Source organism: Cavia porcellus, unplaced genomic scaffold (genome assembly GCF_034190915.1).
Source record: "Cavia porcellus strain 051 isolate PalLab524CR breed Dunkin Hartley unplaced genomic scaffold, mCavPor4.1 scaffold_13, whole genome shotgun sequence".
NCBI lineage: Eukaryota > Metazoa > Chordata > Mammalia > Rodentia > Caviidae > Cavia > Cavia porcellus.
Genome location: NW_026947496.1, coordinates 51,381,241 through 51,397,602, shown reverse-complemented (window position 1 = coordinate 51,397,602; position 16,362 = coordinate 51,381,241). Strand labels below are relative to the sequence as shown.

Genomic DNA, 16,362 nt, shown 5'->3' with positions numbered 1-16,362 from the left:
TACTGTGCCTAAACTAATTTGAGTGTCTATAGTCTCACACCCATTTGTTGCATTTCCCCCAAAATGTTTAGTTAAGGATGAATTAGGGAAATCCTCTGTCAGAATATTCACTGAATTAGATAGTTAGGTCTAGTTACCCAGGACACCGACCAAGAATAAAATTTATATGATTTATATAACTATGAAAACAGATCTCACGAACGTATTCCAGAATGAAAAGAATTTGTAACTTGTAACTTACTCAGCCTAATTATTTTTCTGCAGTGTTTATAATGTGTTGCAAGAATGGTCAGTTAAGCATCAAGTCTGGAATAAGCAGCAAAAGAAACAAATCTTTTACAAGTATCTCCTGTGTAGGTTTATTTCCTAGGGATGCATTGTGGTGGTGTGATTATTCTGAGGCTTCTTGGGTAGAAAAGGGGTTTTATGTTTTATAACTGGATAACTGACCAATCAAGATTCTTGAACTTTAGTTTACTTCTTTGTGAAATAGTAATAAAGATGGTTATCACTATCTGCATTTAAAAATCATGGTTACTGTTTGTCTATAAAGTACATACAGTTTCCTTTGGAAAGAGATCCGCCAACTTTCAGTTCATCTGGCGTTGATGAACAAAGGCCCAAGGGGTGGGGATGCAACTTGTACATGGTCAAAGAGCATGATGGTTCCCCAGCCACAGAGAGTGGTTCTAATATGGCTTTCTAATCTAAGTTGGTTCAATCAGACTAAACCTGAGGGCTATACAGAAATATTGGGTTAAAAGAAGCTTTGTTTCTGTTGGATTTGAGAATGTGATCTGATCCCTCCCATTGGAAGGATTCTATGAGATTGAACTGCCAAAGAGAAAAGTGGAGGAAAGCAATGTAAACCCTTTGAGCTTCTAAATTCAGAGGTGCTGGTTCTATCTCTGAAACTTACACTTCAGTGTACCAATAGTCTTTTCCTTTTATGTGCTTAATCCAGTTGGAATTAGGCCACTGAGCAGTTATGAATATTGAGTAAGAAAATGCACCTAAAGCATTTAACATAATGCCTAAAATGTAGCTGTTTCTATCATTGTTACTATTATAATATCCATCATTATAAACTGACTGGAATTTTATCATGCATATATATATATATGCATGAATTTTGTCATGTGTATGTGCATATATATGCCTCCTGTAAGAATTATTAACTATCTTTAAATTTACTGAGAGCGACTGAGAAATAATCAATTGAATAGCGATTTCCTGAGACCTCTATGACCAGCAAAGTCCTAAGAACCCAACACATTGATTCTTAGCAATTGATAGTTAAACAATCAGTTGGACTGACTCATAGTCAAATGCATGGTTGAGCCTCTGTTGTCATTAAGAAATTCAAGATAGCAGACATAGGAAATGATTGGCAAAATACTATAGTGAAGTCCTGTTGACTCTGTCATCTGTTAAACTTGGACTCACATTCTCACTCTAAAACTCTTATGTAACAACGTCACGTGTCTTAAATTCTTAACTTTGTAAAAGGGAGTTATAAGAACATTTTCCATAATTGTGAAAAATCAGTAGAGTAATAAACATATTTAGTACAACCTGACTCAGACGATCAAACTATGTAGTCATCATCACTTTCAATGTTTCAGTTATACTGACTGTCGTGAATAAACTAATTCAGCTCTAAAGTTATATAAATTAGACCTTTATATTTTTATGGCCAAAAATATTGATTAACTATCATCTTAGCAACTTAGAGGCAATGTGTAGAAACAGAGTAATTTGGACACTAATTTGGTTAGACTAAATGAGACAGAAAATTTCCCACCTAATCTAGAAGAATGCAAATTTTAAAAGATTGCATTTACTTCTATAGGTAAGTCAAAATTAAAGGATTAATGATACTTCAGTGGGATGCCCATAAGAAAATAACCATTTCTTGGTTGGATGTTGGTTTGTCAACGAGCACTTGATGAGTGATATCTGATGAGAAGAGGATTATTAGTGAGGTTTTTGAGTTCCCTGAAGAAACATTCATATAAATTAATGACTATAATGAAACAACATTAGGAAAAAGCTGGCCAGAAAGTATGTAAATTTCAACTTAAGGCTATAGTTTCTTTCTTCATAGCAAATTATATTCAGGTTAATAGAGTTAACATGGGAATTGGAGCAATTGAGGAGGCCCAGTTGGTTTGGATTAAGCTTCCACTGCAGTCAATAATGCATGTAAGTCACTTGGAGAGAGGCTGTTCTAGGCAGTGACTAAAACTGCGAGGTCTTCATGAAGTCTTAGAGAAAAATCATTTTCCTATTTTTTTCCTCCTTAGTTTTGCCTAGATCTTGCTTGGTAAATAAAGACAGTATGCCCTACATAAAATGATAAGTAGCTCAGTACAGCTGGAGATGAGAGTGCTAGGGTCAAATGAGGAGAAGGTGATGTTGGCGACAGCAAGAAAGAAAGGAGTGAAAGACTAGTGTAAATTTACAGCACATCTTTAAATCCATGTTAAAATATTGTCAGTGTATTCAAAGGACACTAAGCAGATTTGAGAGAATTTTAATAGGTAAAATGACATGATCAAAGTGCATTTTAGTAAAGTTGCTTAAACTTCTTTGAAAAATTATTACCCCTTTTCTAGGCATTTAACCAAGTATAATGAGTGTATTCATCCAAAAAGCATACAAAAATTTTAAAATTTATATAAAATTTTATTAAATTTTATTAAATTTTATATAAATTTAAATTTTATTAAATTTATAATTTTTTGTGAACATACAAAAATGTTCACAGAATCTTTATTTATTATAGTTCCAAACTGGAAGTAACTCCTATGTTCATCAACAGCAAAACGAAATTGCAGGGTTTATACATCATAATAATATACAGCAACAAAATACACCGTTTATAGCTACATGTACTGTCAATGAAAGAAGCCAAATACCAAAGAAAATATAATAGGTAAATTAATCTTAAGAAAGTTTTTACTTTTTTTAAATACAAGTCTAATCCATATTTAGAAGTTAGGACAGTGGTTTCCTTGTATGAATCAGCTTTCTCATTCCTGGGAAAAATTACCCAATACCAACAATTTAGAGGAACAGAACTTTATTTGGCTCCCAGTTTCCACCCACACACTATTAGAAGTGTGCTTTACCACACTTTGAGTGATTTCCAGGCTAATCAAGTTCATAATCCAGTTTTATCTCGGTTTGGAACACATAGTGATGGGGAGGGGTCCCAGGGATGCTTCTGTATTGAACTGTTCACTCATGACTTGCATGCTTTTCTCAGTGTACACTGTATTGTAACTTTAAGAATATCATTTGAAAATGAAGCAAACAACAGGGCTCCTACTATGTAAGATCCAAAGTACAACAGTGATGTCACTATAAATTTTAAAAAATGAACAAAAAAGTCTTTATTTATAGCAAGAAAATGTAAAGTAAACTGAGAAATAATTTTCTGCTGGCATGCAAAACAATAAAGAAGGCTAATATCCAAAGTTTGTGAAGACATAAAGAAATACAACCAAAGGGAATGTTAAGAGAAACTGAAATATATAATTTGGCCCAGTACTTTCACTATTGTTCAAACATTTAAAGACCTATTAACCCATTCCTTCTTATTCATTGCAAAAAGTTAGAGGACAGAATTCTATCAAACCTATTCTATGAAGATAGCATTACCCCAACACCAAAAGTAGATAAGGTTACAAAAACAATGTAAAGAACGCTACAGGTCAATATTATTGATGAACATTGTTCTGAATAAAACACTACCAAACTAAATGCAAAAACATATTAAAAAATCATTCACAATGTTCAAATGACATCTAAAGGGGTGAAAGTATGGTACAACATCAATAAATTAATAAATGAAAATCAGCAAGTATGATATATCACTTCAGTAAAATGAAGGATAAAAACCATATGATCTCAAAAGATCCTTTCTGCAGATTTAATATAAAACTATCTCTACATGGTAAAAATACTGAACAAATTAAGAGTACAAGAAATATAACATAACAAAGGCTGTCTGTAATAAGCTAACAGGTAAAATTGTACTGAATCAGAAAAAAATGAAAGCATTCTCTATCAGGTCTGGAATAATACAAGAATATCCACTCTCATCACTTGTATTAAAATAGTTCTAAAAGTCTTAGCCAGAGGAATTAGGCAAGAAAAGAAGTAACAGACACCTAAACTGGAAAACACAAGTCAGATTGTTACAGTTCACAGATGACAAGATCTTACATATAAGAAACCCAAAGACTTCACCAAAAATTTATAGAACAAATTCAGCTAAGTCATATTATATACAATTTATATACCAGAGTCAGTAGATTGCTATCTGCCAATAGTGAATCATCTGAAATAGAAACCAAGAAAGCAACCCCATCAACAATAGTTATTAAAGCATATCTAGTAACAAGCTTAGAAGAAGTGTGAGAAATTATAGAGTGAAAATGATAAAGAATTGATGAAAGAAATCAAAGAGGATGCAAGACATTTGAAAAGACATGCTGTGTTCATGGATTAGAAAAATCAGTATTGCTAAAATTTATATACGTTCCAAAACAATCTACAGATTCAATGCAAACTGTATTAAAATACCAATGAAATTCTTCACAGAACTAAGAAAAAAATTCTAAAATTTATATGCTACTAAAAAATCCCTGTCCATTACATTGTATCCAGGTTACCAGGATTGAGCCAATCCAATCAGCAGACTAATTCAGCAGTCACATACCCTTAATCCCAGCACTCATTCCCAGCATTACAGCATCAATCAATCACACTCTAGATTCACTCAGTTCTGAAAAAGTCTTATGATTGCATGAGTCTTTGGAGGAACATCTAGACACAAACCATAACACAGGCATGCGTATATATGAATATATGTCTTATGATTAGCCCATTTCTCTAGTCAGCACTACTGATCACTATGTTAAACAAAATAATCGAGGCCCAGAAAGACCAGAATTACATGATTACATTTGTATGAAGAATTTAAAAAGTTGAACTCATAATGTTTAAAACAGAATAGTGGTTCCTAGATCCTGGGGAGATTAAGGCTGGGAAGGAACGAGGGAGAGATTAATCAATGGGAACTCAGTTATAGTCAGGAGTAAGAAGTTCTTGTATTCAACTTTACTCTTGGGTTATGACTGATAACAGTAATATATGCTTCATTTTTAAAAGGCAGAAGAAAGGATTTTGAAAAACTTTATTATTAAAAAATGATAAATTCTTGAGAATATAGATATATTTAAACTGATCTAAACATTATGCAATGTACATTTGCATCAAATATTACTACTCCGCTAACATGTATAATATTTATGTTTTCATGTAAGTTTTTATTTGAAATAAAACTGTGGGTTTTGCAGCTAGCACACAATCATCATTTATAATGACAATTCTATATTTTCAAAGTTTATGCTTGTAAGTTAACTTCCCAGAAAACATATCTAAACAATCTCTTGTGAGATATAGAAATGCTTACTTACACTTTTTATTTTAAATCTGTTTCATTAAAATATAAAATAACAGGGCAACCCATTCGGGATCTCTCCTCTCGGGAAATAATCCCATTCCATATTCCCCGTTCCTTTCCTCCAATAAACTTTAGTATATATTTAACAAAAATATAATTTATCAGTATTTACCAATATTTCATTCAGCAAGCCCTTTGACTCAATGATATTAATTCTAAAAGTCTCTACTACTGATATCCTTACTAATGCATATAAAGGTGTATGCACAAGATATTCAAAGTAGCCTTATTCATAGCAGATAGAAAAAAAGTAATGGTTACTAAAGATGATATAAGACATTAATAAAGTACTTTAGCATAAAGGAGCCAGGAAAATAAAAGTGTTTATGTGTGGCCAGTATTTCTTCCGGCACAAAAATAAAAACATGAGCTTAGAAAGTCTTATCAAGTACTTACTATGTTTAACTTTAAATGGGGTCATTTATAAACCTATGCAAAGCATTTTAGTCTCACACAATTACATACAAAGTCCACCAGTGAAAAGTAGAGATTGTTCAGGTATGTTTTCCAGGATATCAATTTATAAGCATAACTTCAAAAACACTGATTTGTCCTTATAAAAGTATATGATGTACTGCTTGGCAAATTCCATGTTTGATTTTTATTTGAAAGGCTACTGTGTTCTTTTAACCAACAGTCAGAGGTACTCTTCTTACTTTGTATAAACAAAGTTCACAAGAAAAGTACAAATAAAAGGATTTGCATTATAGTTGATTAATTTTCACATTAGAAAATCCTTTTTCAGGCGCTAGGGATTTAGTTCAGTGGCATAAGTGCCTGCCTAGCAAGCACGAGGTCATGAATTCAATCTTCAGTACCACAAAAATTTTTTTAAAATTTTTAAAAATTAAAAAAAAATAAAATATTTTTTTCAGACTATCCATGCACAGTGACTCTCTTGGGCTAGTTTTCCAGATAAGCATCACTTCACAATGCAATAAATTACCACCTTTGTGTATAAAACAGAGTTTTGCAGTAAAACTAGGCACTGATGGATAAATACATAGAGATTTTTCTTCTACTCCAGGAGAATTATTGGCTAATTGTTAAGGTTTAAAATGACCATTCAAAAGGCCCCTTTTGTTCCTAAGGCTTATATCCAAAAGAAAGTCAAGGCACGAACTCCTTATTATAAATTATTTGGTCCAATAGTAGAGCTTTCAGTTTCAGAGTTTTTAAACCCAAAGGGGTCCAAAGAAATTTAGCGCAATAAAGATGCAGTTGGTAAATTATGTAAATCTGTAGATGCTGGGGATTTGTTAGAGACAGCAGATAAACAGGATACTGCGGTAAGATCCAAGAAGAAATCCATAGGTGGTATAATAATGAGGTAAATACACCAAAAGGGAAGTACTAAGTCTTAGGTATGTCACATTAGAGGGAAAAGTCCAGAAGTACAGGTCTAAAAGAGACTTGATTTAAAATGAAGATATTTTAAAAGTGAGAGGCTCATCTCAGTGACTTCAGAACAAAGCCTCTATGTGATGAGGTTATTAAATTGCCAATGTGTTTTTGCATTTCATTAGTACAAATTTATTGCTGAAAGCAAATAGTTTAATGAGTATAACCATATTTTCTCTTTAAAGTCATACTACCTTTTTACAAATGCAAAATTTAAACCTAGTGATTCTAATACGCAGTCTTTCAGTGCCACATTCTGCCAACTCCTTTAAGAATCACTATTTTTTTCTACATGTTTACACCAGCTAGGTTTTTTACTGTGCCTTTTTATGTTAAGAATTTTACTTTTTTTTCTAATCATAATGTTATATCAAATACTGAATGTTTTCTAAAACTTTATAGAATATGCTTATTATGAGGTTACTGTTTGACATTCATAAAGTAACATGTCTAATGAAGATATGTTACCTAAACTTTAGAAATTTTAGCTTTAATGATATAATAAGAAGTAGTTTAAAAATTTTAATTTCTATAGTGTGTTTTCTATGAAAGTTCAGAGCTGAATGGAGTGCATATTATAAATAACCTTTCAAGCCCAAGGTCTCAGAAAACAACCACAGGCTTCTTCAAATTAAAAAAAAAAAAATAGAAGATTGTTTTGTTTGTCTTCACTACTAGAAATTATGTGTACTCCTGATGACCCCATATGAGTGTCCTTGACTAGAGCAGAGAACCATATTTCAAGTGATTGCCTGATTAAGACGAGAAAAAAGAGTTACCAAATGAGAACAAAATCTGAGGCAAAAGATCAATCTAATATATCCTCATGGTTTTACTTCCTCAGCAGCCATCATGCTACCTGACACAGAGTTCTCAGTAAATATTTGTTGAAAGTTGAACAAAAAGTAAACTTTCATGAGATTCTCTATTAAAATTACTTCTGCTGTACACTAGCAAAATTCCTTGCACAAAAGTTGCCTGGATAGTACTATATAATATTTAAAAGGCATAAATAAATACATTACAGGCTTTATACATGTGTTTAATCAACAGCACCAAAAAGATTCTTTCACTTTACTGGAGAATTTCCAATATTACTGAACAGTGCCACAATTTCTTACTTTCTAGAAAAGCCTTCTTTTGAAAACTGAACTGCACGCTATCATTTTGAGTCTAGTGTGGAGAATGTCAGACCTAAAAGAAACTTAAATTTCACTGGAAGTACAATGTCTAGATTTATAGCCCTAGCATTTTTTAGGTCTGCTTTCAGCCAACAAGGAAGACAGCTTTTTGAGAGTTTAGATTTGCAATTCATTCCAGCACATCCCTCTAGTACTTTAGGATTTCCTTCTTAAGAAAATGTCTCTACATAGATGCCAAAAAGGGAAAATAAATGCTCAGTGTATAAATTTAATTTCTGTAAATTTAATTTACAAAGACAATTCTGAGCATACTAACAATCTAGATGTAGGGCAAGTGTATGCATTTTCATATCAAACCAACATATACATAAGGGAATGATCTTTCTTCTAAAGAATCTTGCAAATTGAACTCATAGGTACGTTTTCCTAGGACCTAATTCTTGTCCATATATTTCAGAAATGAATCAAAAGAAAATAGAATCATCTCAAACAAAATAAACTTTGGCAGATAAGACTTTGGATATACACATTTCAACAGGCTCTACACCAACTAGGTACAGAGAAGACATCCAAGAGGCCAACAGAGAAGAAAGCCACAATCTGCAAAGTGAATTCATCTGTTACAAAGCTGGCCTTCTGGAGGCAACTCTGTGGGTGAAGGCAAAGTGTTCCCTTCAGGAGACGGCTGTCATAAAGACGGTAGTAGTAAAACATATTGGTAGCCAGGCCAGTCTCACTCAGGAATGTCAGGTTAGATTATGTGTATAACATCTTACATGAGTTCTCAGTGCAGGTGAGAAAGAATTGATTCTTGAAGGGGAGCTTTACAAATATGTGCTCTTTTTTCCAGAACTCACATTAATAGATGAAGGAAACAATAATTGCCCATCCAGTAACCATATATCATCGAAGAACTATTTAACCTCAGAGACAGGCGATCAGGAATGTGGATTTGAAATCAGACCAAATATCTTGAAGTTTCAGCTTTGTTAGTTGTCTGACTTAGGACATTTTACAGCAAAATTTTGAGTTTTTGCCTCTTTATACAAAAAGTAGTGATAGCAATAGTGTCTACCTACTATTATTGCCAGAAAACACTCCTCATGTCTTGAGGACTCAATAAAACACACTGTCTTAATTATAATAAAGGTGAACAAACTTTTTGTTTGAAGGGCCAAAACTAAATGTATAAAGCTTTGGGGGCCATGTGAACTGTCAGAGCTACTCAATCTGTCCTTACAGCACAACAGTGGCCACAGATGTTATGTAAATAATGGGCAACTGTGCTTCCATAAGACTTCATAAAACAGGAGGAGAGCTCAATTTGGCTCACAGGCTGTAAATTGAAATGGTTTGTAGACATACTTAATAATAATATTATGAATGAGTACAATCACAGCAAATATTTAACATTGCTTACAATACACTACCATCCACACTAAGTGTTTCACATGACTTAATTTATTCAGTCTTCAACTGAGTTAGGAACAGACGCTATATTCATATTAACAAGATGAAACAGGCCAGGGATTTTACCTCCTGCAAAGCTACACTGCTAATAAGTTGAAAGATCAGGATTTGAATTCAGATCCACCGGATTTCAATTTTATTTCCTAATTCATGTATTGCAACTCTATTATCTACTAGCAACTTGGTTTAGTAAGGACTTCAGGATTTATTCTAAGGAAACAACATGGTTGTTATATAGTTACTATGTTTTTTTTTAATGGCAAGAGTTTCCAATTTATGAGAAATGATATGAAGAAGAGTTATTTTCCTATTCTTTATAGTACCCTAGTAACTTGCATTATCTCATTTAATATTCAGTTCCCAGTGGGGAAAACTCAGACAGGTATTATCATTTCTATTGGACAGATAAGAAACTTGAAGTTCAAAGATGTTAACTGTCTGGTCCAAGGTCATATCATTTATAAATTATAGAGCTAAGATAGAATCCCAAGATATTATATTACGAGGTTTAAATGTGGAGGCCTTAAACTCTGCACTGAAATATTCCGTTTCCACTCAGAAATGTTATATAATTGATAGAGGATGAGAACTTGGGTCTTCCACACCTACATCTTGATTAATTTTAAGGACCCTTGGAGAGGGGTTGATACAGTAAGACTAGTGAGAAGTCCAAAAGATATACAAAAGATAAGGTTTAGAACAAAGTTAAGATCATCATTTAATTTAAATAGAGTTTCTCAAACATTCACTGGTTACTTCTTATGTATTAGCCAGTTTTCCCTTCACTGGGACACCCAACACGTACAATTTAAAGGAGGAGAGATTCAATTTGGGTTGCAGTGTCAAGTGTGTTCAGCCTTTGACTGGCAAACTCCAAAGCGAAAATATCATTCTGAAAGGCATGGAGGAACAGAAAGGCTTAGTTCTTGGTGGAGAAGAACAGGGGAAGAGTGTCAGGAAGGAAAAGATTCAGGAACCACATAAAACACCCAAACTCACAGCTACATGACTTACCCAGAAACAATGAAAGCGTGCTTCACCAACCCCCTGGGAAATCTCTAAATTAATCAAATTGGGCTCCTACCCTAAGTGCCACATTTTGGTAGGACCTAAAAACGTATAGATTCTTGGTCTGTTTCTCCAAATATCCTCACTTACACAGGATTGGGGTGGAGCTAAAAGCAGAAGCTTCTCCCTGGACTGTCCATCAATCAAGGGCATTTATATATTCAAATACAAAGAAAAATGGGCTAGAGTAATGATTTCAAACACGGCTACAAATTTGAACCACTTATGCATGCAAAGTACTGAGCACAGAGTCTAATACACAGAAAACATTTAAAAATATCCATTCATTGAGAAAACTCAGTATAATAAAAACATTTTATAACTAATAGTGAGTTGACTTGAATGATTCATAGCAGTCCTTGAAAATAATGTATAAATTAATCTGATACTAAATTTTCTGAGATGTTCAAGGTGAATGGACTTATTTATATATAGAACATATAGGACATAATTTCCTTAAGGTTAAGGAAAGCATCTGATTCATCTCTGTTTATTTTGCTCAGTGACTTGTACACAGTGAAGATGCCAATACATACTTTTTGAGTTGACAACAAATTACATTTACATACTTATGATTTTAATCAAATGTTTTAATCAAAATAGGTATAGCAATGAGTTGCAAGGTAATAGAAATTCATGACAGATAATGTCATATAATGATACCATTCTGAGTATGATGCATAATAGAAGCTAGTCTTGTCTGGAACAAAAGCAAGCTCTTACCTTCGATGACAAGAGCTGTTCAGCCAGCAGAGTGACAAACAGGAAGCCAGAAGGCCATTTGTTTGGGAGAATTAGAGTTTGGATAGAAAAACAGAGAAAGAAATCTGGTAAGATCATGTCCAGAGAGAATCTTTTTATACAAAAATTTTGTTGTGATAAGATCAACACCAGATAAATTTATCCCCAAATACAATTATTCTAAAATGTGATTAGCCTATGGGGAGTTGATTCTATCACTATGAGAGAAATGTTTTAGGGAGAACGGTTTTCTTTTACCTTTACACCAAAGGATGATTTTGCAGGCAGGGAGATAAAGAGAGCTTAAAGTAATATGATCCATAAAGAATGTGTAGAAACAGAGTTCCCGAGATCACTGATATAATATGAAAAGGCTGAGCTGCAGCTCCTAGTGGGGATGGGGCCATTTATCTCGCAAGAAACCATAATAACTAACTTAACTAGGAAACCTGGAAAGAAGCAGCTTTCATCAATACCAAATCATCAGGCAAACACTTAGTGTGATGCAAGCATAATGTGGCAAGTTCTAGAAATACATAAGGTGGGGTGACAGGACATGAAATGATTATGGGTGTTCATAAGAGTCAGTTTATTCATGAAGGCGAAGAGAATTCTAGAGTCCTCCAACAGCCAGTGTATTGTTATAAATATGGATCTGCTAAAACCTTTGTAATCAGTAAAATCTCACCTCAAACTGTACCCCTGCTCTTGATTGTATGCAGCAGGGATATTTTTCTTTTTATCAGTGCATATAGGTAGTAGTAAAAGGCAGATAGAGTGGCTAATTTCCTCAGAACTCCTTCTTCCTAACCTCCTCTTCTTTATAGAAACAATTGTGGTTAGCTTTACTCTATCCATATGGTTACTGTGCAGGGATACATGTTCAGAAAATACGATTCTCCACCCGCACCCTAGCCTCAGTGGATTACTCATGACTGGGCAACGGACTCAGACTGAACCCACAGCAGTTGGGTATTCCCTTATCCATCTGACAGGTGTCTTGAATAACAGGATATGATCATAGAAGTTGTGGATTGCTAAGTTTAACATGTGGGTTGAATTGCAGCATTGACAATGACACTATGTTCCATCTATTTCTGAGTCTCAAATGCATCCTGCCCTAAGGTTCTAGGAGACACTGCATTTCCCTGCAATAAATTTTCTCCTTGAGTTTTATTCTTGCCCAAGCGGGTTTCTATTCCTGTCAAACAAAAGCCTGCACTAACACAGAAATTGTATCTAGTTGTTTGCAGGATCCATTCACTTTTACTTGTGAGAGAGAAAGGACTAACAAAATGAATGTTTGCCAGGCGGAGTGACCCAAGTTTTCAGTTTGAATACTGATAAGCATTTCCCTCACACTGGAGCCGGATTTGAAAATGTGGTCTCAAATTAAGATTGGCATATCTGGTCTTCCAGATGGTGACTTGTGTCTTGAAGGAAAATAAAATGACTTCTGTCTCTTAGGGTAGCTCTGACATCAACATTTATTACACAGCCAGCCAGAGTGTGCTGGTGGCTGCTGGGTAAAACATAAGCAAAATGCATTGTTTGTCAGGCTGTCAATGGGATAAACAAAGCTGACATGCAGATAGGGTATAACAGAAAATTCAGAATGGTGAGAGCAAAGAACCTGGATTTAAATCTTCTGTTTCTTTAAATAGCTTGAGTCATTCTCCCTGTTATTATTTGAATGAAGTGAAACAAAATGATTTAATAGAGAATGATTTTAGAGTTAACCAGCCAGAGATTCAAACCTCACTTCTTGTGACTTTAACTCAGTTCCTCATGTTTTTCTGAGCCACAGTTTTCTTTTAGTACAAAGAAAATTATACTATGTTTCTGTTTCACAGAATTATAGGAAAAAATCTTAAGGGCTGGGAACATAGCAAATGCTCATAATGTAATAGTTATCATTCTTAAGTCAAATCCACTGTTAGGTTTAATTCATTCATTAATTAATTTATGTATTCATTGAATCACAAGTATTCTTTTTCTTGTGGCTGTTATGTGTCAGGCCCCACGTTAGGGGTAAAATTGTGTCAGTCACAAGAAATGACACATAGCTCTTCACATTCTCTTTGATTCCCGAGTATTAGAGACATTCACCAAATGTAAAATTTCAAGCTTTGCAGACACCATTGTGAAAGGTTGCAGCTGACCAGGCAGTGACCTCTCTGTTGACACCATTTTAAATGGAATGTTCATTTAAAATTCAATGGCCTCATGCACATTCTTCAAACACCTGCATAAAAGTTTAGCCATCTGGACAATTTTGTACTGGCCACAATTTACAGGACTATGATCTGGATCTTCATGGTGACCTGCTAGTCAATAAATGGCAGTGAAAACTTGCAATTTAAAACTGGCAGGATATATTAACTTTACATATTCAGGGACCAATTTTTTCTCCATTAAGATAGAAGCCAAACAAATCCTTTTCTATTTCCAGTAGGAGGTTATCCTGAGGACAGACTGGGGCTCTGTACACTGGCTTCCTTTATAAACCTCAACAGTTTTTCAAATAAATTTTGTATATTCCAGCAGATTCCTGGGTTTAACTTCTTTTGGAGAGCGATTCTTTTGTTCCTTTCACTTCCTTTTAAAATACCAATTTCCTTAGTGTTGAATTTATTTTTTCCATCTGATTCCTCGTGTTATTTCTTATTATTAATTCAGCCTTCGTTATATGCAGGTCTTTGTAGCTTGTTTCTAAAGTGTATTTTTACAGTTTAGCTTTCATTGGTCTCTACCTGAAAGGCAGTGCTACCTTCTTCCGTGAAATTTCTTTACTCTGCAATTTTGAATCACCTGCAGGTTCCAGAGGAGGCTATTTGTCATATGATTAGCAACTAGCACATGTGGCAGTTTTGAACACATGCCTAGAGAAGTACCAAAGATTGATAGTCCATCTTCCAACCCACCTGACTCTTCATCAAAGTGCTCATTAGCCCAGGGTTTGGGCTTCTATGCTGTCAGTTCCCAGGACTGAGTGTTATCCTTTAGAGTCTGCTCATGACGTGCTTGTCTTCTATTTCACGTACATTTTCAACTGTCACTCAAACATCATGCTGACATAGGGTCAAGAGGAGCCCAGGGAATGTAAGGTTATGGTCACCAGAGATTCCTGGTGAGTTGAGCAGACTCCCAAACAACAAATGCTGTCTTCGTCATATTTCAGAAAATATGTGCATGACAACTACCTTCTGGGATCCTTTATTTGCTTTATTTCAACCTGTGGGGCTATTTTAAATAATGTAATTATTTACCTATTCTATGATTTTAACAAAAATGGAAGAAATATGGAGATACTTTCACTAAATACCTTATGTAAGGCCACATAAAATACTTTCATTAAATACCTAATGTTAGACCACAGATCTCTAATTCCCGTTAGATACTGATTTGCTTTGGGGTTTTGCAAAAATGCAAAATAACTGCAATCTAATTTAGTATAAGAATCTACATTTATACTTTCTCTGAAAAATATCAGAAGTTATAGTAATACTGGGTCCTGATGCCCTCCTGGGAAGAGCTAGCTCTACTGATTAGAAGCCACCACATTCACAACTAAGTAGCATTTGCTTACCAGCTTACACAACCTCACCACTCCCTTCGGCCTTTAAAATGGCAACACTAGTTAGTGTTAAACATTCTGCATCTTGTGTGGATCTGAGGTAGGTAATTTCTAGCATTTTAACTTCATAAAAACCCAGAGATATATATCATCTGCAATTTACCAATTAACAAAGGCTCAAAAAGCTTTTCCTTATAATGACAGTGGACTTATACTTATTGATATTGTAATACTAAAGAGAGGAGAAAATTCAGGATCCACTCTGCTTTACCAGATGCATCTTCTGCTACTACCACTGTCTGTGGGCTCCAACTTCTTTAGCCTTTTTACGCAGACTCACTCTAGCTGCTCTGCAGGGAGTTTCCAGGCCTTCAATCCCTGCTGGTATTGCTTCCTGATCCCTCTTGTTTTATGGCTTCCATCTTCTTGGCCTGAGAAGCAACTAGATCTTTTGATTCTTGAGTGTGTGTTCAGATCCTATATGCCTAGTTAATAAATTGCCTTGTATAGTTATATATAAAATATATGAGGTATATAATATGTTATATATGATTGTATATATGAATACATATATATATATATATATGCATATATGATTTTGTTCCTGTAGAACACTATTCCTGCAGAAAACTATTACAGTCTAACATTCCAGGTATCCTTATGAGTTCTGTAACACAAGGTTTCTCTTTCCTTAGAGTAGATCATCTCTGTGGACCAGAAAGACATAGCTGTTTGAGGCCAATTAAAAATTATTCTGGTTGACTATTATCTTCTTTTAAAGTCCTGTAATGTCTCCAATGCTTTGGTTTTATTCTTTACTGTTTTGTTCAATTTTATTATAACTGGCAATTCTTCTTAAAATAGCAAGAGGCAGTTGGTAACCATTGTTGATCACCTTGTAATTTGTTTTTACATTATCTATTATGTCCATCCTTTTGATTTGACTGACTCGGTTTTGATATGTCGCATTTGGTTTTACTCTCTTCAAAAACAGTAATAAGAACTGTGGGAGTAATAAAACCCCAAATGTGTAATTATTGCATAAAAGAAAAGAAAAGAAAGTGCTCTAAAGGTTATAACTGCATGTATGTATAAGTGCATAAGACAGATAACCACATTACTGAGTTTTTTTGGATCATTGAACAAAACTGTTTGCACTCTCACTGTTTGAAAGTCCATTTTATATGCTTTAATTTTGTAACTTGAACAACTATTTCTAAGATGAGAATATGTAATCTATTAACTAGTGATTTTTTACTATTTATTTTTTAAAATTTTGTATTACTTGTATCCTTTTTCTGTTTTTTTCTTTTTCTCCTTAAATAAAAAAAAAAATTATTCTGTTGGGCTGGAGATTTAGCTCAGTGGCATAAGGGCCTGCCTGGCAAGTGTGAGGTCGTGAGTTTAATCTCTGGTACCAGGAAAAA

General features: G+C 34.2%; 1 protein-coding gene across 4 annotated transcripts in view; it reads right to left on the bottom strand.

The window, feature by feature from the left end:
- The window catches only part of Tafa1 (TAFA chemokine like family member 1), a 491,640-nt gene that overhangs the window by 114,452 nt on the left and 360,826 nt on the right, over positions 1 to 16,362 (bottom strand). For 2 of the 4 annotated variants that reach the window (XM_063260220.1, XM_063260221.1), the window contains exon 3: positions 11,341 to 11,355. The exons of the other annotated variants lie outside the window; for them this stretch is intronic. In XM_063260220.1, the coding sequence (XP_063116290.1) occupies positions 11,341 to 11,355 (15 nt within the window). The remainder of the gene's footprint in view (positions 1 to 11,340; positions 11,356 to 16,362) is intronic. 4 annotated transcript variants of the gene reach the window in all.